This window comes from Sceloporus undulatus, chromosome 1 (genome assembly GCF_019175285.1).
Source record: "Sceloporus undulatus isolate JIND9_A2432 ecotype Alabama chromosome 1, SceUnd_v1.1, whole genome shotgun sequence".
Classification (NCBI taxonomy): domain Eukaryota; kingdom Metazoa; phylum Chordata; class Lepidosauria; order Squamata; family Phrynosomatidae; genus Sceloporus; species Sceloporus undulatus.
The window spans coordinates 37014238-37037591 of NC_056522.1; the positions used below are offsets into that span (position 1 = coordinate 37014238).

Below are 23354 nucleotides of genomic sequence, written 5' to 3' on the forward strand. Positions count from 1 at the left end.
ATAATAATAATAATAATAATAATAATAATAATAATAATAATAATAATAATCCCGCCTCTCTACAAAATAAAATCGAGGCAGCTTACAAGATTAAAAATATACATGCTGATTTTTTTCTGGAATTCCTTTGTATGCTCCCTTATCCAATGTATGTCTGCAATATGGCCTCTAGTGTAACTTCCTTTCCTGAACTCTGCTTGGATTGCTGGGATATCTCTTTTTATTTGATACCGTTTTAAAAAAAATGCTATATATTGTTTCAGGTTCTCAAAGTTATGAGAATGAAAGGAACAAAACGTACAGACAGTATTGCTATAGTGAGAGCTTACTGTGTTGGAGTGGAAATAGCAACATTATGTACCCTTCCCTTCATTCTTGTTTTTGCAGTCTTCCTAGTCACAGGGAAGAGGGATGTGGTGGCTTAGTGGTTAAGGTGCCAGTTCTGATGATCGGAAGGTTGGCAGTTCAAGGCCCAAGCGTTGCATGATGGAGTGAGCTCCAATTACTAGTTCCAGCTTCTGCCAACCTAGCAATTCAAAATCATGCAAATGCAAGTAGATAAATAGGTACCACTTCTCAGTGGGAAGATAACAATGTGACCACTAGAGCAGTCCTCCGACAACGCTGGCTCTTCGGCTTAGAAATGGAGATGAGCACAGCCCCCTACAGTCAGTTACGACTAGACGTTCATGTCAAGGGACTACCTTTACATTTTTACTATAATATTGTGAACTGCCATAATTGGTCTTTGCATTACTTTGGTAGATCCATTACCTTTACAAAATACCTGCTACAGATGTAAACTGTTCAATTTAGTTTGTTGATATGCAATAACACAGTTATTATTATTATTATTATTAACCTTTATTTCCATATTTGGGTCTGTGTCCAAATGTGGTGGTGGTTGGGTGACTACAGAGACTGTTTCATTTGCCTGAAGTTCAGAATTTACTACTACACCATGGTAGATAGCTAGATAGGTAGACAGACAGATGATCTAAATGGCAGTTTCATTCCTCTTATATTGTTTTAGAGCCACAGCAGCTTTGTATGTGGATGCATAATTGCACTATGTTCATTGCATACACAAATGACAGCAATGGTGACTGATAAAAGATCCCACAGTTTCTGCTGAGTTTAATGAAATGCTTTTGCCAACCTCCCTTTCAACCCAGATCTACACTTCTTTGCTTCTGCCTGATGTCAGACCTCAGTATCCTTGCTTTCTGTAGCCACACAAAAGCTCAACTCTTGTCTCATTATAGAGAAAGAGCTGTCTTCCTGGCATATCTGGGATTCTGGGCATGCTTTTATTGAATGTCACCCGTTATCTTAGTTGCATTCCAGATAAGTGTGTTACTATTTAGGAAAATGCTGACTTCTCTTCAATACTTTATCATTGGTGGCCAAGAGCCAACATTGCGGACTTGGTTAAAAATGTGTAATTAAGTACAGTCAGCCCTTCTTATGCACGGATTTTTTATGCACAGATTCAAGCATACACGGTTTGAAAATGTTCAAAAAAAGTATAAATTTCAAACCTTGATTTTCCATTTTTTATAAGGGACACCATTTTGCTATGTCAATATATTTAATGGGACTTGAGCATCCATGGATTTTGTTATCCATGGAGGGATCTTGGAACCAAACCCCAGCATATAACAAGGGTTCACTGTATCATCTCCCGGCCCAAATCCTCCACCACCCCGCAACTAACTTTAATAGTCAGCAGCTGCTCCAAGCACTGGAGGTCTGTTCTGCTGGCTATCAGGGCACAGCAGGACAATGTTTCCAGCCCCCTTCCTTCAGAGATGTGTGGAGCAATGAGGAATTACAACAAGGGTCCTACCTCTGACAGCCTTGCTCACTGGTGGTGATAGTGGCTGAAAATGGCATCCTGCTTGGCAACAGAACAGACCTCTTTCAAATGTGGTGGGTCCCTGGAGTTCAAGGTGGGATTTGGGGAGCATTTATGATTGTGGCAGTAGTATAACTGAATACAGAACAGTTACACATTAGTAACTCTAGATTAAAAATCTGTAACTACAGTACAAGATGCAATACAACTGCAATACAGCCAGCATTTGGTTTGTAAATAAATAAATAAAGACTAGCAACAGCCATACCATACAGAAAAAGCATTAATCTGTCAGTCGAACATTTCTTATCAAGAAAATCTTACTGAACTCTTGGAAAAGGATCTCTGCCATTTAGCTAGAGCAGAACTATAGTGTCTTCAGTAGCAAGGCCTGTGCCTCCACCTTCTGGTTCAACATGGCTATTACATGAGAAAGCTGTCAAAATTTCCTACTTGTGCGTGCTTAACTTTGCTCTCATTTTTTGTACTTGGAGAAGAGCAATTGCGAGGCACTCAGTGTAGAAAAAAAACAATCAACTGCTAACTAGGTAAAGGATGCAGTAAGAACATGAGCAGGCTGTGTAAAAAACTTACATCACTGGTACAGTGGATGTGTTTATGGTTTTCCTCTCAGTCTTTCTTTTTGGAAAACACTTCATTTTAGGTCACCAATTTAAAATTAGGATTAAGTTCCATTTCCTCATTATTTTGTCTTTATGCCTTTTAAATCTTCTGCTGGCAGGCAGGATTGCTTTATCTCTTGAAGTAACTTAGAAAATGTTAGGCACTTTACAAGTGAATAGAAAATGCTACTTACTTTACTATTCTGCCCACTGGAATATGCCATAATATCTTACATTAAAAAAAATGAACACAAGAAAATTCTTTTTGTGTGCTCTTGGATTGTAGTTTGTGTGTATATGTAAATGATACTTTGAAAAAACAAATTAAGTGTTGCATGATGGAAAACGTACATCTATGTTTTTTGTGGGTTTTTCGGGCTATGAAGATGCCAGCCACAGATGCTAGCGAAATGTCAGAAAGAAACTCTGCTAGAACATGGCCACATAGCCCGAAAAACCCACAAAAAACTATGGATGCCGGCCATGAAAGTCTTTGACTTTACATTGTACATCTATGTTATACAAAAAGGTGTAAAATAAATGAGTCTCCGTTTCCGTAAGGTTGGTGCTCAGATGTCTGCTGCAGTATTTATCAGTGAAAATACTACTTCAGCATATACAAGTGAACCACAACTGTTTGTAAGAGTAAAAATATCTTTATATTACAGTTGGCCCCCACATTCACTGGTTTCCCCTTTGCGATTTAATGATTCACAGATTTGGTTAATAGGTTCTCTCTAGGAATCTCCCGGTTGAAGCTGACTATATAACCATGCAAGAAGACCTAGAGATTTCTAGAGAAGTGACCTCTGAGGTTAAAAAAAGTAGCATTTGCATTGTTTATTAATATTTATTTATATTCATGGTTTCCCCACTTTTACCGGGTGGGTAGGGTGGGTAGGCTCTAACCTCCACAATTGTTGGGGGGGGGGCAACTGTACATGATTTTTGCATTCTTCTTTTCTTTTCTGAGATTAGGATGATTGTGTGTATTGAATTATCATTGTAAAAAGAGCATGTTGCTTTTCAAACATAGAGGCCATGGATACTTCGAGATTTGCTACTTTGTACTTTATAAGCAAACTTGGTGCTGCAAAACATTTTAAGAATGTTATTTCTGGGCATAAAAGTCAAGAAAATGTTCCATTGTTGTTGTTCTAGCTTTATCTTTTATACAGACACTGCATTGCACAATATGTTACAGAGAAAAACCTATCTCTTCTAGCAGGCCTTCCCCGATTGATAATGTCCAGAACCACTTGAATTCCCCTCCTTTTATTATTTTTCTTATTTGCTGGGTTTTTAAAATTTTGATGTATTGTTATGTACTTTTTAACCATGTTTTACTGTTTAATTTTATAGTTGGGAGGGAGGACTGGGCTGGGGTCTTGTGGGGCTTGTTTTTGTTGTTGTTGTTGTTATATATTGTATTAACTCTGCTGTTACCCGCCTCGATCCGCAAAGTGGAAGAGGTGGGATATAAATAAATATTTATTATTATTATCATTATTATTATTATTTTAAATGCCATGATGTAATTGGCCTCTACAGTATAATCCTATACATATCTACTCATATGTAAATTTAATTGCCATTAGTGGTGTTTCCTCACAGCTATAAGACTGCAACTTTACCAGGGGATCTCGTAGAAGTCCATTGAACTCTGTGGGAATTCTTTCTAAGAAGCCATGCACTGGGTTGTGCTGTGTTGGTTCTTAAAATGCACTAAGTAACTAAAAGCACACACACAGATTAAAATATGTAATGTCTTGATCACATCTTTAGTTTCAGTTTAAAAATGAAAGTCTAGTTGGGTGGGTAGGAGCAGGGATTCATATCTTTGCAGTCTTTCTCCTCACATGCAAGGATGAATAGTTTCCATAATCTTCTTCCCACTGTGTGAGAAATGAAAAATTCTGTACAGTTCTTGAGAGGTGTTTGAACTCTTTATATTTGAATTCTTGAAGATTTACAAGAATTCACCCTCTACAAGACGAATAAGACTGCATAGACTCACTGCCACAAATTGTTGAAACATTAGGAGCTTTAACGTTGGTGTTTTCTGGAGGATTCTTTTTTTCAGGAGGAAGCCCACAGTCCTGTTCCAGTAATTTCCTAAGACTTTTCAGTATGGACACTGAAGGAACCACGGCAGTCACCTGCAACACTTGTGGGATGTTTGTCTTCTTGCCTACAGAAGTGGAGAACTTCACATCCCCCAAGTGCAAGTTGGTCGCTCTCTTGGAGGAGAAAGTGCAGCAGTTGGAGTTCAAAGTAGCTACACTTCAACATATTAGGGAGCAGGAGGATTTCCTGGACACAACAGAACTAACAATCCTGGATGAATACTACACAGAGGAAGATGCTGGAGCTGAGGAAGTCACTTCACATACACAGGAGGCAGACAGCTGGAGGAATGTCACACAGAGAAGAAGGCCAAGAAGGGATTGTTCGGGGAGCTTGCAGCTAGAGAATCGATTCGAAGCTCTTTCCCTTATCAAGGAGGATGAAGAAGAGCAGCATGGACAGACTTCAGGGACAGAGCAGGCAAGCCTGAGAGTCCCACCCAAGGGAACAGCCGCTGCTAAACCTTGTAGGAGGCGTGTGGTCGTAGTGAGGGACTCCTTGCTGAGGGGTACAGAAGCAGTGATTTGTAGGCCTGACAAGATGTCTCAAGAGGTGTGTTGTCTTTCAGGGGAAAAGATCAGTGATGTGACAGAGAGGCTGACAAGACTGGTCAAGTCTACTGACCAATACCCCTTCCTTTTGGTCCATGTGGGAATCAATGATATTGCAAGACACAGCCTGCAGAACATCAAAAGGGATTACGAGGCGCTTGGTAGGAAGCTGAAAGGAATGGATGTACAGGTTGTCATCTAGTCTCTTCTGCCAGTTGAAGGGCACAGTCCAGGAAGGGAGAGGAAAATATCGGATGTGAACAACTGGCTCCGCAGATGGTGCCGCCGAGAAGGATTTGGATTCTTGGACCATGGGCGGCGGTTCCATGAGGAGGGACTTCTTGCAACGGATGGGTTGAAGAAATGTTTTTGCCAACAGTCTCAAGAACTTGATCAGGAGGGCTTTAAACTGAGTTCTGTGGGGAAGGGAGACAATATAAAGGAAGGCGAAAGGGCTAGAGAAAATAGTCAAACAGACATAGAGGAAACAAGAAAAAAAAGTGCAAGGACCCAACAGTGGGAGGCAAAAAACTTGCACAAGCAGCAAGTAAAAGGGACCCGTGGTCTGCGATGTCTCTACACTAATGCACAGAGCATGGGAAATAAGCAAGATGAACTTGAACTCCTAGTACAACAAAGCAAATATGATATAATAGGCATCACTAAAACCTGGTGGGATGAGTCTCATGATTGGAATGTGGAAATAGAGGGGTATAACCTTTTTAAGAGAAATAGCCAAACAGGAAAGGAGGAGGAATAACACTATATGTCAGAGGTATTTACACCAGTGAAGAGATCCTGGACATCAATCATGGAAGCCAGGTGGAGAGCATCTGGATAAAAATTAAAGGGGAGGGAAACAACAAGGATGTTACGGTGGGAGTCTACTACAGACCCCCAAGTCAGACTGAGGAATTGGATGATATCTTTCTAGAACAGATGGCCACACTGTCAGAAAAGAGAGATGTATTAGTGATGGGCGACTTCAACTATCCTGATATTTGCTGGAAGTCAAACTCAGCAAAATCCTCAAGGTCTAAGCAAATTCCTCACTTGCCTGGAAGACAATTTCATTGTCCAAAAGGTGGAAGAGGCAACAAGGGGGTCAGCTATTTTGGATCTGATCCTAACCAACAAGGATGACTTGGTTAATGGGGTGCAAGTAGTGGGATCATTAGGTGGAAGTGACCATGTTCTCCTGGAGTTTGTAATACAGTGGAAAGGAGAAGCCAGGCATAGTCAGACACGCATCCTAGACTTTAGGAGAGCGGATTTCAGTAAACTTAGAGAAGTATTGAGGGCAATTCCATGGTCAGAAATACTAAAAGATAAAGGAGTTCAGGACGGATGGGACTTTCTCAAAAGGGAGATACTGAAGGCACAATTTCAAACAGTTCCAGTGAGAAAGAAAAACGGGAGGTGTCTCAAGAAACCAGGATGGATGACTAAGGAACTTTCAACCGAGCTAAGTTTGAAATGGAACATGTATAAGAAATGGAAAAAGGGGGAAATCACAAAAAAGGAATTCAAAAAAATAGCAGGCATTTGTAGGGGTAAAGTCAGAAAAGCTAAAGTGCAGAATGAACTCAGGCTTGCTAGAGAGGTTAAAAAGAATAAAAAGGGATTTTTTGGATATGTCCGCAGCAAAAGGAAGAAGAAGGAAATGGGAGGGCCACTGCGTGGAGAAGATGGCAAAATGCTAACAGAAGACAGAGAAAAGGCAGAATTACTCAACACCTTCTTTGCCTCAGTCTTCTCAGAAAAGGCAAAGGGAGCTCAACCTGAGGATAATGGAGCAGAGGAGAGAATAGGGGAATTTCAGCACAGAATAAGTAAGGAGATAGTAGAGGAATACCTTGTTAATCTAAATGAATTTAAGTCTCCAGGACCAGATGAACTACATCCAAGGGTACTAAAAGAACTGGCAAATGTAATATCGGAGCCATTGGCAATCATATTTGAAAACTCCTGCAAAACAGGAGAGATCCCAGCAGACTGGAGGAGGGCAAAAGTTGTCCCCATCTTCAAAAAGGGGAAAAAAGAGGATCCCAACAATTATCGTCCAGTTAGTCTGACATCAAATACCAGGAAAGATTCTGGAGCAGATCATTAAACAGAGAGTCTGTGAACATCTAGAAGGCAATGCCATAATCACAAAAAGTCAACATGGGTTTCAGAGAAACAAGTCATGCCAGTCAAATCTGATCTCTTTCTTTTATAAAATTACCAGCTTGGTAGATGAAGGGAATGCTGTGGATATAGTATATCTTGATTTCAGTAAGGCCTTTGACAAGGTTTCCCATGACATTCTTGCAAACAAGCTTGTAAAATGTGGGCTAGACAAAGTAACTGTTAAATGGATTTGTAACTGGTTGACCGGCCGAACCCAAAGGGTGCTCAACAATGGCTCTTTTTCATCCTGGAGAGAAGTGACCAGTGGGGTCCCACAGGGCTCTGTCCTGGGCCCAGTGTTATTCAATATCTTTATCAATGACTTGGATGACAGAATTGGTAGCATACTTATCAAATTTGCAGATGACACCAAATTAGGAGGAATAGCTAATACTCCAGAGGACAGGATCAACATTCAAAATGATCTGAATAGACTAGAAAGCTGGGCCAAAGCTAACAAAATGAAATTCAACACAGAGAAATGTAAGGTACTGCACTTAGGGCAGAAAAATGAATGCACAGATATAGGATGGGGGACGCCTGGCTGAATGAAACTACATGTGAAAGGGATCTGGGAGTCCAAGTAGACCACAAGTTGAACATGAGTCAACAGTGCGATGCGGCAGCTAAAAAGGCCAATGCAATTTTAGGCTGCATCAATAAAAGTATAGTATCTGGATCAAGAGAAGTAATAGTGCCACTGTATTCTGCTCTGGTCAGGCCCCACCTGGAATATTGTGTCCAGTTCTGGGCACCACAATTCAAAAAGGACATTGAGAAATTGGAGCGTGTCCAGAGGAGGGTGACTAAAATGGTGAAAGGTCTGGAAACCTTGCCCTATGAGGAACGACTCAGGGAGCTGGGGATGTTTAGCCCGGAGAAGAGAAGGTTAAGAGGTGATATGATAGCCCTGTTTAAATATTTGAAAGGATGTCATATTGAAGAGGGAGCAAGCTTGTTTTCTGCTGCTCCAGGGAACAGGACCCGGAACAATGGATCCAAGCTACAGGAAAAGAGATTCCACCTCAACATTAGGAAGAACTTCCTGACAGTAAGGGCTGTTCGACAGTGGAATACACTCCCTCGGAGTGTAGTGGAGTCTCCTTCCTTGGAGGTCTTTAAGCAGAGGCTAGATGGCCATCTGCTGGGGATGCTTTGGTTTGGATTTCCTGCATGGCAGGGGGTTGGACTGGATGGCCCTTGCAGTATCTTCCAGCTCTATGATTCTATGATTCTATAGTCTTACTATAAAACTATGTAAGTGCTCACCCAGCCCACCTTAACATCTAGTAGGCAGCTAGGACAAAGGCCTGTTCAGATGCTAGTCAGGATACAAGAAGGATGATGTTCCCAACACACTCCCATCACAAAGTGAGGATGTGACAATCAGAAGCAGAAGCCCTGTCCCATTTCCTTGTTGCAGCCTTGTTCAGTGGGGGAGGGGGAGGTAGTAGAATGTCCTCCTCCATGCACCTTTAACAGCAACTGAGTAATTCTTAAAGTTGGGTTTCGGGGCAGTCATACTAAGAGACATTAGTTAATTACACAGACATAACTAAATAGCCGATGTAGAATATCAGTGTATGCCTTTTCTGCAGAAAATTTATTTTCCACGGAAAGCAGTGTTACTCATGCAAGAAATACAATTTCTGTACAAGATTATTGATGATCCGATGTTGATGTTCTCAAGAAGGTAAACTACATACCATATTGCTAGGATGAAACATCCATTGATATTAATTAGGATTGTGCAAGTTTACTCACACTTTCCACATCCTGATTTGAAGCTTGATGCAGTTATTTTGATCTCATACAAGTTATGTCTGGATTGCTATGGACCTGATCAGTCCCAGACCTTGATTTAGAATTCATAAATCCAGATTGTAAAACCAAATAACCTTTTCTCCATATAAATCTGCATAATATTTGAATACACAAGAACCCTAAAGACCCTATTAAATTTCAAGGTTTGTGACTGGGCATTTTTAAAGTTTGCTTTTTCTAAAACATACAAAATCCAGTTTTTACAAAGATGCATGCATGGTATCCTTTGGAACCTGGGCTTCATGATAAATTGGGGAAAGTCTTCTTTATATCCATCCTGTCATGTCCAGTTCATGGGAGCAGTGATTGACTTATATCCATACCACTATACTTATTTTCATGAAGAGAGAAGCAAATGGACAACTGACTCCAGCATGAAGCTCATTCAAATCATGGTTCTTTAATTAAGATTTTTTTTTTGCTTACCAGCAAAGACAACCATTGTTTATGTAGTTCATATACAAACACACACACACACACACACACACACACACACATATATATATATAACCAGCAGTGTATTAAAATCTGTGCATTCTTACACCCTGATCACTATTTCTCCTCAGATATTTACCAGCTACATTGATCTGCTATATCCTACAGAAGACAGAAATGATCGTTTAAAAGATTCCTACTTCTTTACCTGTGATTGCAGAGAGTGCATTACTAAAGGAAAGGTAAATATATTTAATAGCTTAGATACAGTACATGCTTTATAATTTAGATTGATAATAGTCTGACTGAAAAGACACAGCACCCTTCTCCTGATAATGTATTTGCATCTAAAATTTACAGCAGGGTTCAAAACAAACCCAGAATCTGACTTAGTCAAGGTCAACCATTCAGGTTATCTCAAGATGATATTCGAACCCGAGTTGAGATTCACCTCATTTTCCCTGGGCCCCTTCCCACTATAGAACTTACCTATTCCATGAGGAATTTTGGAAACCACTAAATAATAGTATCTTGGGAAAGTGGGTGTGGCTGTTTGGGGGAACTCCAAAGGACTTAGTTTTCTCAAGGGCCTGAGGTTGCAAACCCCTGATCAAGTAAATGACATGGGTTAAATCAAGATTTGGAATGAGAGGAGAACAGTTGGCATATACAGTATGTGCCAGTCCATTTGGAAATTTACAAGTCCAGCCTGGCCATAAATTTTAGATGCAACTGGGTGGAAAACCATTGGAAACCAGTGCAAATGCTGGGGCACTAGTATTTCAAAATCTCAATACATTTGCTCTCTTAGACTATCCATTTACCTTTCCATCAAAGCCTAGGAGGAGGATGAAGTTAAATATTAATTTTATTTTGAAGTGTTATTCCTCAAACATTTATCTCTGTCTATCTTCCCAAAAAACTGGCCATGTTGACTGAGGTGGTAGGAATTGTAGTGTTCCACATCTGTTCAGGGCACCAGGTTGGGGATGGTTGCTGTAAGTGTTATATTATCTCAAGCAAAGCCCTCTATGTTTTTAAAGCTCTTCTCAGGTTCCACGCAGATCTGCTTTTTGTATTTTGTTTGGAAGAGTCCTTGTAACTGCTTTGTTACTCTTCCCTCAGGACAAAGATAAACTGGAAATCCGCAAATTGAATGAGCCTCCATCAGCAGAAGCTGTGCGAGATATGATCAAATATGCCAGAAATGTGATTGAAGAGTTCAGGAGGGCCAAACACTACAAATATATCCTTTGGTGTTCTCTCTCTTATCTGAATCTTTGTAAAGATGAACTTTAGATTCAGTCCAGTTACATTTAATTTAGCAACCTCATTCTGTTGAGGCATGCCCAAAAATGAAATTCCGAAGGTATAAAGAGTTCTGTTTTCAACCCTTCAGTTTTTTCCCCTTCTTTTTTTTTAAGGTTGATGTTTCTTTTCTAAGAAGTATGTTAGCTTTGTTTTAGAACAGAATCTGATGTTGTTTGTGACTGCATAGTGGAGTTGGGAGCAGAGATGTAGCTATAGGGGGGCAAAATAAGGTCTTTACCCCCTAATAAGATTTTTTTCGCCCAGATTTCAAGTACTGCAGAACTTAAAGCTTTAGTTGACCATTTAGAAATACAGTTTAGGTATCAAAATAAAAGGGGCAGGCAAAAGGATCAAGGGAATGAGAATACAGCTAACATAAAAGTTCTAGATATTAACCATTTTCAGTGTCTTACTCAGCAGTTCTAGAAATGTGAGGACTGAAGGAAAATTTCATTTGTGGGGCAAAATTCTTACTTGAGTGGGCCTTGTTTTCCCTTCACCTCCCTTGTAGCTACATGCCTGGTTGGGGGAAAATTTGGATGTTGTGGAAGCTCGTAATTTAAGAAAAGTGGCCCAGGCCATAAAGTTATCTAATAATAAAACAATCCCTATCAGTTTAATCTTACATTTAAAATAAGGATTGGAATTCACTATCATAGTTACACATGTGTAACCTAGAGTTATGCAAGTGTAATTAGTTCGTATTCAGGGCCGCTACTTATGATTGTGGCATTAGTCCCCCAGTCTTGCTTTACTAGGCATCAGCTGCTGTGAGTGTCAGAGGTCTGTTCCCTATCGATCAGGGCATAGCATACTGACATGTCCACTCCCTGATCTAGGACCTTAGACAAAGTTTGTTGTCTGTGAGACTTTAATATAATAAAATCATTAATAGTTATTACTTATAACAAGCTGAGGAAATGACTTCTGAAGCTGTATTTGTAGAATTCAAAAAGATCTTGTAGCACCTTTGAGACTAACTGAAAGAAAGATGCATCTGAGGAAGCATACTTTAGTCTATGAAAGCTCATGCTGCCAACTTCTTTCTTTCAGTTAGTCTCAAAGGTGCTACAAGATCTCCCTACATACTACATAAATAGATACTTTCCCCATCCCATAAAACATGGGGCCCATTCACACTACACATTTACTACACTATATTCCTCTTAACCGCCCTGGCAGCATTCACGAACTCTTGGGTTTTGTAGTTTGGCAAGGCCTTATTGCTCCTAGATTCCACAAGATGAAGCTGTGTCAGTTGAAGTGGAATCATAGTGCTGCAACTGTGCAGTGTAAATGGGTCCCTTGGACCTCCAGCCTCCAGGCAATCATACTGCAGTCATGAAATCAGAACAAGAGTAGGACTTGAAAGAGCAGCTATGAAGGAACTAGACAAAATCCTGAAGTTAAATACTAAAGTTATGATTGTCCATGCCATCGTATCTTCCATTTCTATGTATTGTTGTGAGAGCTGAACAGTGAAGAAAGCTGATAGGAAGAAAATCAACTCATTTGAGATACGGTGCTGGAGAAGAGTTCTGAGAATACCATGGACTGCTAAAAAGGCAAATGGATGGGTCCTAGAGCAAATTGGGTCTGAACTTTCCCTGGAAGCAAAGATGACTAAACTAAGGTTCTCCTATTTTGGTCATATTATGAGAAGAAATGATTCACTAGAGAAGACTATAATGCTTGGTGAAGTGGATGACAATAGGGAAAGAGGAAGACTGCATTCCAGATGGATAAACTCAATCAGAGAAACCATGTCCATGAACCTGCATGAGCTGAGCAGGGCAGCTGAGGATAGGGTAACTTGGAGGTGTCATATTCATAGGGTCAAAGTCAACTCAAAGGCAGTTAACAACAAAAGGAGGTCTGAAAGAACCAGGAGCACAAAATGGAATCCAGTGGCATTGTGCAGACTAAATTCTCATGGTGATCAAATGTAAAGCTGTAGTTTACCAGCTGTTGACCTTCTGACCGTGCACCTCATAACAGGACCATAGCCATGAATGTATAATGTTTCCCTGCCTCTAGGAAGGAATATGAATGTAGTCTCCTTCCATGGAGATCCTTGTAGACCATGAAGTCCATAATTAGAGGCTCTTCTCAGAGTCTCCTTGCTAAGTGAAACCTGGCAGGTGGGTATCACTAAAAAGCCCTTTTCCTCAGTGACCTCCTAATTGGGGAAGGCTTACCCCAGGGTTGCTTGCCTAGCATATGTGTGATGTTTTCCCCCCATTCCAAGTGAAAAAGATTTTTTTTACAAGTCCAACCATTTTAAAAAGTCATGGTAAGATTCTTTTAAAATTCTGTTACCAGTGGTTATTTTTTCTCTGCAGTTATTGAATTGTTTCTGATTTATTCAGTTCATTAATTTGTGCTGTACTGTTGATTTTTATCCAGTGGGTAACTTTTACATGTTTGATGTGTAGCATTTTTAAGAAATGGCTTTTGTAAACTGTTGGGGTGTCTATGCTGAATTTAAAAATACAGTCGTAATGAAGAGCAGCTACATCTTTAAAGGATGTATATCTCTGAATGGTAGATAATGGAGAAAAACCACAGAGGAGAGCTGTATTTTTTTGTGTATACCATGTGACCTTGTGGTTTCAGTTAGGAAATTACAAAATATCCAGCTGTGTAAAGAACCTGAGGTTATAACTGGATGTTTTTCACTACCTGTTTTCCTTGACTCTTAACTTTACCCCCAAGTGAACTGCTAGAGATTTGTGAGCTTAGCCTGGACAAGATGGGCTCCGTGTTTACAGAGAGTAATGTTTACATGTTGCACATGATGTATCAGGCCATGGGAGTCTGTCTGTACATGCAGGATTGGGAGGGTGCTCTACGTTATGGGCAGAAGATTATCAAACCATACAGGTAATGTTCCTAACTTTTTTCCTTTTTTTGTGCCATTTTAACTAGAGGTAGCTGTGAAAAAGCACTTCCAGCAAAACACACCTTTCATTTCCAGATCAGTGAATAGATCTCATTAATCTCTTCAAGGGAACTCTGACCTAGCAATGGAAACTAAATAATTATATCTAAGAGAATATACGTAAGTCTTATCGGTCTCTGATCAGTTATCTTGAGATAACACTTCTGATTTATTTAGGAAACAAGGCAGCCATCTGATTTAAAGAATTCTTAGCTCGGAGATTTGTAAGAGGTTTAATTTATTTAAATTTACATATGAATATAATAGTAAATTTGAAGGAAAATGATTCTCTTTAAATGAGAATGATGTCTGTATTTATTACAAGAAGCCTCCCAAAGTCTCCTACCCCCATTTAAATCAAAAATTGCATGGATTTGGATTCAGGTTATTTACACTGCAGAATTTCCTAACCCCTATCTCTCCCTCTAAAGCTGAAAATCAGCTGAAAATGGTTAAATCCTACTCAGCAGACTTTGATCTATTATGGCAGTAGTGGTGAACCTATGGTACACATGCCAGCGCAAACACTCAGAGCCCTCTCTGTGGGCATGCGCACCGTAGCCCAACACTGCACCACACTGGCTTTCTGTTGCTGATGTTCTGTGCCTGTAAGTCATTTCCAGCTTATGGTGACTCTAAGGCAACTCTATCATGGTCACCTACTACGTCTTTTTTGTGGCACCAGAACAATCTGGATCTTCAGTAGTGAAGGGAAATCGTATTGAAAATGGAGGTGATTCCATTGTCAAAACAATCTGGCACCCCAAGAAAGTTTGCTGCCTCTTCCTCCTCCCTCCTCTTCTTTCCCCCCATACCTGCTGCACTGCATCTCCCTTTCTCCTCCCTCCTCCTCTTACCCTTCTCCCCCCCCCCCAGCTGTGTATTCAGGTTAAATCGCCATGTTGGCCCTTTGCGAGAAATAAGTGGTTTTTGGGTTGCATTTTGAGCACTCGGTCTCTAAAAGGTTCGCCATCACTGTATTATGGGCTGTATCAGGTCAGTCATTGGGTGCACTGAAATAAAAAAGGAGAAGATCTACTACCACAACTGCCATACTGCTTGCTCTCCACACATGATTCACTGGTCCTTGATTTTTCATTCACTCCAAGACTGGATTTCCTTCTTAATTTTGAGAACTGGTCAACTGGTAAAGTGGCCAGAGGCAAAATATCCTCTTCTACACTGCTATTAAAAGAGCAGGAGTCCCACCCTCTTTTGTTTCTGGTCATTCTACCAGTTGACCAACTTTTATTAGGAAGTAAATCCAGTTTTGTAATGAATGGACAAGAAATCAAGAAGTCCTGGTAAGACCAGTGAATTATGTAACTGTGGGTGGGGAGGGGGGAAGCAGCGTGTCAGTTTTGTCAATAGGTCTTACGTTTTTTAAATAACCAGTGCACCCAACGATTGACCTGAAGTAGCCCATGATAGATCAAAGTCTGCAGAGAAGCAGCCAGGCAAGGTTTTCTAGGGAAAGATCTGCTGAGGAGATCTTAATTATTGAAGCAAGACCCATGTCAGTTAAATTACTTTGGTTATTAGTGTTGATGTTAATGAATTAACTTCCCAATTTCAAGCATTTAGTATTAAGAAATTAATTTCCAAAGCCAACTTTCCCAGCTCTATTGCATATTATTCATATATATATTTCTCAGTAATATCCTACATTTATATATATACACTGCTCCCTCGGGTTACGAAATTAATTCGTTCCGCGGCCGCTTTCGTAACCCGAAAAGCCTTCGTAAGCCGAATTGCCATAGGCGCTAATGGGGAAAAGCCGCGTTTCGTGCGAAAAAGCGCCGAAAAGCACCAAAAAATTTTTTCGTAACCCGAAAAAACATTCGTAACCCGGAACAATTATTTCCAATGGGTTTTTTTCGTATCCCGGAAATTTCGTAACCTGGGTATTTCGTATCCCGAGGTACCACTGTATATATATATATATTTCTCAGTGATATCCTACATCACCTACTTAGTTAGGAATGTGTAAATAAGTAATAGCTGGAATTCACTACCACAGTTATGAATGTGCAATGTAGAGTTAACCATCCATAACTGATTTGTATTCACAGACTGTGTATTCATGATTCTGGTACTATTGCTTTGATCATAAAAGTCCTCCAGTCTGGCTTTACTGGACAGCTGGTGCTGCAAGTGACAGAAGTCTATTCTCCTAATGATTGGGTTACTGTATAATCTTTGGCATGTGGAGGAACTGCAAGTCATTGGAGGGAGGGAGTGGAAATATCAGGCTGCTGCACCCTGATTGACAAGATGAGGATGCGCAGACTTCCACTGCTTATAGTGGGTGTTGCCTGGTAAAACAGGATGGGGAGGGATCAGGCCAGGGGATGCTACTTATTTAAGTGTACTGTTTTATAATTGAACGTCAATTAATATATTGCACGAATTTGTGAGTTTGTGAATCTATGTACCATAATGTTGATTTTAGCTGTTGTCCTCCCACCTCGTTCCATGGGGAGAGGCGGGAAATATAAAGATTTTATTTAATTTATTTAATATGCAAATATATCTTGTAGCACTTTTGACACTGAGGGAAGGATGTAGCATAAGCTTGTATAGTCTTGTTTTACTTCCTAGTGGCATCTCCACCCCTGGTGTCACCTGGTGCAGAGGAAGAGCTTTTGGGGAACAGGGGCAGCCAAAAAGGACACAGGCCTCTTCTTTGTGGCAGTAGTGGAGAGTTCCTCATGAGGAGGCCTCCACCACTGTCACAGGCTGGAAGAGGCATAGCAGCAGGAGGACCATTCTTCTAGGCTATCACCCAGTGCGGGTCACACCTGTCACACCCCTCTATTGATTCATGGAATGATCTGGAGCCCAGGAAGAATCTTCATAATCACACCTTAGGATTTCATAGGATCTTGCTATGGTGTGTGCAGGTTTAGAACTAGAAAGGATGTATGATGAACTGGTCTAAGCATCCTCATGAGGCTGGGGTATTAGCAAAATATCATATATGTAGTTAATTAAGTAGCTGATCAAGGATTAGAGCAAATGTTTCCTGGCCCAATCCCCAATCCTACCCTAGCAGCCAGTAGTTGCATCAAGCAATGGAGATCTGTTCTGCTGGTGATCAGGGTGAAGGAGGAGGATGCTTCCAGCTTCCCTCCCACCAGTAAATGAGGCCACTGAAGAATTGTGGCAAGGTCCTGTTTCTGATTGTTGCAGCTTTGTTTGCATGCTGAGGAGGTTGGAAATACCATCATGCTCCACCTCAATTGCCAGCTGAACAAATCACCATCGCTTGATGTAGCTGGTGGCCCTTCAGGTGGGTTTGGGGAGGACTGACCTCCCATAAAGGATAGTCCTGTCTACCCCAAATTGTCTTACTTCTATCTGCTAGTTTTTTAAAACTGTTTTTAATCATTTTAATTGTGTTAATTGGCATTTGAGTGTTATTATTTTGTTGATGATAGAGGGTTGGGGGATTGTGTAATGTTGATGTTAATTGTATTATGTAGTCATGTTCTAACCTGCCTCGATCCATAGGAGCGAGTTATGGAACTGCAACTTTAGGTTATGAATCTGTAACTGCAATATAGGATGCTAAACAATTAAACTAGCTATAGTGTTAAAGTCATTTAAAATTTATTACAATACAGAATATAGCAAGTAAAAAACACCAACAGCACACCATTAAAAGCCCCTCACAGGTAATTCATAAAAGCTTGGGGAAAGTCTTCACCTGCCAGCGGAAGAAGAGTAAGGAGGGAGCCATCCTAACCTCCCTAGAGAGCGAGTTGTAGAGACTAGGAGCAGCCACCAAAAAGGCCATTCCCTTACCAGATCAACCTGGGAAGGTGGTGGGACAGAGAGAAGGGCCCCTCCTGAAGATCTTAGGACTTGGACAAGTTCATAGATTGGCAAACCTGCACCCAGCTTTTCAAATTCCTTCTCATAAATGTTGCCTTGGAAAAAAAGCCTGTTATCTCATCTTGTAGTCTCACTTTGCTTTCTTTTTGAGCAAGATCACCCAGAACCATTTGTTTGGGAAACACCATTTGCAAAGATACACCACTGTCAGCATTTTAAGCATGGGGATGCTGTAGTTGCGTTGTGTTTGCCACTCTTGTGTGTGAGCCAGTCGGAAGGCTCCCCAGCAAATTATTATTTTAGGGCATAATTTTCTCTCCAGCTGGGGACATGAACAAGCCTCTCCCTTTGAATTGGATGCCAGTATGAAGTCATAGATCAGCTGGCAGGGAGTGGTGACTGAGAAAACAATGGCACACTCTTCCCCTGGGGCTAGAATCAGATTTATCACCCCAGTGATTTGCTGACATTTTATGGGCGCAGAGCCTATTCTAAGCTGGTTTAGGCTGGCTGCACAACCTCAATAGTCTAATGGGATGATTCTTCACCCTTGTAGGACTGCTTTTGGGTTGCTGCCCTTTCCTTGAGCATTCACCAAAAGTGTAAAATGCTCTGCAAAAGAGCCATGACATGTTGAAAGACCATCCATTGACCAAAGACTTTTTCATGGGAACTCCTGGAATTAATCATGGCAATAGTTTAAAAGGTATAAATGAGCAACCTTTTTACTCAGTGTGAAAACAGGATCATGTCAAGCCCAGGCTTATGATCTTGAGCTGAGCTGCTGTAGAATTTGGTTCAAGCTCTTAAAAATCAAATATGTTTTCCTTTTTCTTTTCCTTCCTTCCTTTTTTGCAGCAAACATTATCCTTTATATTCCCTCAATGTGGCCTCCATGTGGCTGAAACTGGGGAGACTTTACATGGGCCTGGAAAACAGACCTGCTGGTGTTAAGGCACTGAAGAAGGTATATATACTTTTCTCCCTTTATAGAAAAAGGTACTGCTTTGAATTAAGTTGCTTATGTCAGGCACATAAATGCTTTTCTTGAATTACCTCTGCAACATTAATTATGAAAATTTTCAGCCCACCTTTGCCTTGTTCTAAAATATTAAAGTAAGAGCCTGTTTCATATACTGTACTGCAATGATAGTTTTACAAATCTAAGATCTAGGGGTTGTACTGCTTTTGCTGTTCTGAATGGTCTTTCAGTTAAGGTGACTGCTAGTAATGCTCAGTTTAATTCATACACGTGGTTTTTCCAACCAGATCCCTTCCTGAAAAGTCACTTTTGGTTTCTCTGGTTTTGTGTACAAAACTGCCGAGAGCTGTTCAGAAACTGAATGTTCTTGGCTCTGGTAGAAGCTGGCATATTGCTCAGGGCAGATTGCATTTCAGTAGCTAACTTGAATGTTAGTGCATATGGTAGTCAAAATATTTCTCCTCCCCCTCCCGGTAGCTGGAAAATCCTACACATTGAGTTGGGGGTGCAGGCGAGAGATTGGGGGTGGAGGAAAAAGAAAAATATTTGCAGTTGTTCTCATCCTTTAAAATATAAACTGTTTTGAGATTTATTTATTTATGTTTCAGTGTGAGAATGACAAAGATCGGTGCTATTTTTGTTTGTTTCATTTTGATTGGTTTTGAACAAAACATTGGATTCTGTGAAGTCGATGGCTTTCACAGCCAGCATCCATAGTTTTTGGTGGGTTTTTCGGGCTATGAGGCCGTGTTGTAGAAGAATTTTTTCCTGACATTTTGCCTGACTGGCATCTTCAGATAAGATACTGGATTCTTTACACAATATATACTTTTACTCAAAAAAGTATTTTGCACAAAAGGTTCCCCCCCCCCCAGAAAAATGTATTTTACACCAAAAAATTCCATTTTTTACACATACACACACATACAAATCTTCACAGAATTCTTGCAATAAATGTCCTGAAACTGAAAATTATCAAAAAGTTCAGAAGAATTTCTGGGTATCCTCACCTAGTGGGGAGAAAACGTTTGATTTTTTTTCCATTCTGAAATGCAATAATAAAAGTAAGAAATTTTTAAATCCCTGATTGGTAGGATGGGGGGGGGGCGGAATTGAGTTTTTGTTCTTGAGTCATCATATAGTGAACAGCTGGCCTGGCTTTTCCCTTAGGTGCAAGTGAACACACATTAATAGTGCATTTGGACCATGGTTAGGAATGGAATCTAGAAATTGAAGCAGTGAGAGAAAGGAAGGCTAGCTTTCCTGTATAAATATTGTTGACTCAACAGACTTATCATTGTAAGAAACTGGCCACTGACGTGGCCCTGCAGTCCAATTGGGTTTTCTTCATATTGAATAATTCAGTATTCTCTGTAATCTTAGATAGGTGACAGCTCACATCAGACTTTGATCAAATGATCCCTTTAAATAGCCTCCATTGTGATTGAGATCTTGAGGTGAGCGTGAGAAATGGGAAAATTTTTATTCCAGGCAGTAGTGAGGCCCTCCATATGTTACTGGGCTGCAGCTTCAGGCATTCTTCACTATTAACTATGCTGGCTAGGGCTAATGGGAGTTGCAGTCCAACAATACCTAGAGAGACTTATTTTGTCCCACTGTTTTATACCTGGTCTTTTGTTGTGGTTGCTGCTACAGTGCGCCTGCATTTTATGCGGGTGTGTCATACACTTTTCTTAAACCAAGAAGAGATCCTGTCAAAACCTTGGTTTAAGTATACAGTCTATAAATTCGCCCATAATGCTTTGCAGTTGACATTCTCATAGAATTCTGAGAGTGAGACTTTTCTTTGACGAAGCTATGCTGATTCTTCTTCACCTCAACCCTAGGACAGTCCCTGGGTTTTCCATAATGTTCAGTTAGGGGAGTTCCTGTAGATAAACCTCAGTCATGGATTGTTCATTGTGTCAACAATAATCATTGTATCTTAATCCTGCTCACCCATTTGAAAATTTGTCGGTTCAGACGTTCAACATGAACATTTTGGACTGTTTTGGACGGCACCAAAAAATAACTTAGAAAACATTTGAAGACAAAAAACAACAATATAGTAATGGAATTCAAGCTTCTGAAATAAAAATCCCAAGGAAGTCATCACCAGGGGGTCTTTACAACTTGGTTTGTGAGCCACTGGCATTACAGGTTGAAACAATGGGTGCTATTGGTAAATCCCATCTAGAGTAGACCCATTGAATCTGGTTGAATGGTGAGTCAACACAATGATGAATCCTACTGATTCAGTGATTCTGCTCTAATAACGATTAAGGACAGCATTAAGGCCCATAAATGTAGCTTCTGTTGGTAGTATCTGAAGCCTTGACCTATCACAGTCTCAAGTAAAATTTGGTTACAGGGGTCTGTAACCCCTGTGCATGCAGGCTCTTCAGTGGCAATGGCCGAGAGGGGAGTTATGGTTCTTCACGTGATGGATGAAACATCATCCACTCGTCGACCACCCAGACTTCAGTGTGTCATATAACTTTTTTGAGTACAGACTCAAACCTGGCTCAGAGCAGCCCTGTGGGAAAGTCATTTTCTATTAAGATGGGAACAGAAAGGCAAATACAATGCCGTTTAACTTTTTGCTTGTCTGTGCCTTTCAAAAGAGCTTGGAGATCTCTTAGGATCAAAGGTGCTGTGTATATAATATGGTCTCATACTTACAATCAAATGGGCTGTTTTCAATTGGGTACATTTAAAGGGACAAAAACCAGTCAGAGGTTTCTGACTCTTTGGAATCCCTGAAGAGAGTATTTCATAAATCCAGGCTATGTGAATCAATTGTATTTTTCCCCTTTTTGCAGGCAATCGCTATCATGGAGATAGCACATGGGAAAGATCATCCATACGTTATAGAGATCAAAAAGGAATTAGAGGCCCACTGAGTCTTTGAATCTATGCAATCCTTCAACCTTTCTTTAAAAGCCTTGCTATGGAAACTTCAGGAGTGCTTTGAAAATGGATGTGGGATGAAAGCGTTTTTGTAAAATAATTGGAATGACAAACATGTGGAGCACTTGGGCCTTGCCTCTTGCATTGTCTGAGGTTTATGTGAAATATCTTGAGCCTTGATGAATTAATTTTTGAATGCTTTTTCCCCCTAAGGAAATGCCACGGTTTCATAGAGTTCATGCCTTTGATCAGTCATGTGCAGAAATGACCATTTCGTTTCTTTACACATTTTAATGTGTTATGTACCTTCACCATGCAGAGCAATTAATTAAATTGGGACAACACTGATTAAGCCTTGATTGCTTGTTTGCCTCATTATTATGACATGCATTTCGGCTTCCAAAAATGTATTGTAAATCACTCCTTTGAAATTAGTGTTTATAACTTTTTCATCTTTTGTATACTTGCCACCCTGTGGTTATTATAAATTTAGCATGTTGTGTGTCTCCAACTGTCCAGTTTTCTTAGGACTTGAGCATGTCATGATAAACTTATGGTGAACAAAAAAGTATGTTGGTATATGCTGCTTGATCATGTCTGCTTAGCTGTTTCAGTCAGAGTGGGCAGGCAAATGAGGAAGACTTCATCTGTGATATGTTTGCTCTCTTAACAAGTCAAAGTCATAAACAAAGAATAAATCTTGATTTACATCTCTGCTTTGTTAGGAGAGAAACAAGTCATAAAACTTGGTTTTGAACATCACAATGAGCAGATTTTGAATGGACAACCTTTCTGGCATATTTGGCCACTAATGCTGCTAGGAGTCCAACAGGAGTGACTGAGCAGCACACACCAGCACATGTTCATCATTCATGACGAACCAGAATTTCTGACTTAGTGTGATTTTTGAAATGCAGCCACTATCTACAGGGATTATTATTATACTTTATTTATATAGCGCTGTAGATTTACACAGCGCTGTACATACAGACAATATGATAAATGTGCAATTCCCTGTAGTAGTCGTATGTCTATATTTTATTTAATTTTATTGTATGCCACTTGACATAATAAAATCTCAAATCCACATATATCCATCCATCCATCCATCCATCCATCCATCCATCCATCCATCCAGAGATGGCTATGCTTCTTCCTCTGTACTATGCAAACACATTGGAGTAAACAAGTTGAAATGCATGTAGATGCCTTTTAAGAAGCATATGTTTGTCCAATGATCTGTGCTCAGCAGCTACATCTGTATGCATACTTTGCCTTCTGCCAAATAGAAGCCAGTGCGGAAATGTAAAAGTGAAATCTTTGGCTTTGTCCTGGTTGCCTATAAGTAGCACTATTCAATGCAATGAGACAACACTAACTACTGTACATAATAAAATATTGAACTTCCATTTTTCCTCAACTCTTTCTTCGATGTTATTACTGAAAAAAAATCTGTCACATATTTACATTTCAGAATTAAAGATTGGAAGTTAACTTTTAACTTAAGTTCATCACAGGCCATAAAACCTGTGTTTTAAGAGGAAGTGTTTTTACAGTTTCCAAAAAGATGGTCCATCTTTCATGTGTACCTGCATGGCAGATTAGACTGAATGGTCCTTTTGGTCTCTTCCAACTCTATGATTCTTGATGCTTCCACAGAGTACAGCTTGTCATATGAGAGCTTGGAAAAGTTACTTTTTAAAATACAGTTCCCGTATTTCCCCATGGACCAGGGGACCTGGGAGTTCTAGTAAAATGTAAGTAATTTTTCCAACTTGAA

At 40.1% G+C, this 23354-nt stretch overlaps 1 protein-coding gene across 1 annotated transcript in view; it reads left to right on the forward strand.

The window, feature by feature from the left end:
• SMYD2 (SET and MYND domain containing 2) overlaps positions 1-22983 on the forward strand; it is a 74061-nt gene extending 51078 nt beyond the window's left edge. The window contains exons 8-12 of the mRNA XM_042437878.1: positions 9722-9832; positions 10716-10836; positions 13610-13784; positions 18541-18649; positions 21487-22983. Of these exons, the coding sequence (XP_042293812.1) occupies positions 9722-9832; positions 10716-10836; positions 13610-13784; positions 18541-18649; positions 21487-21567 (597 nt within the window). The 3' untranslated portion in view covers positions 21568-22983. The remainder of the gene's footprint in view (positions 1-9721; positions 9833-10715; positions 10837-13609; positions 13785-18540; positions 18650-21486) is intronic.
• Positions 22984-23354: the final 371 nt, after the last annotated feature.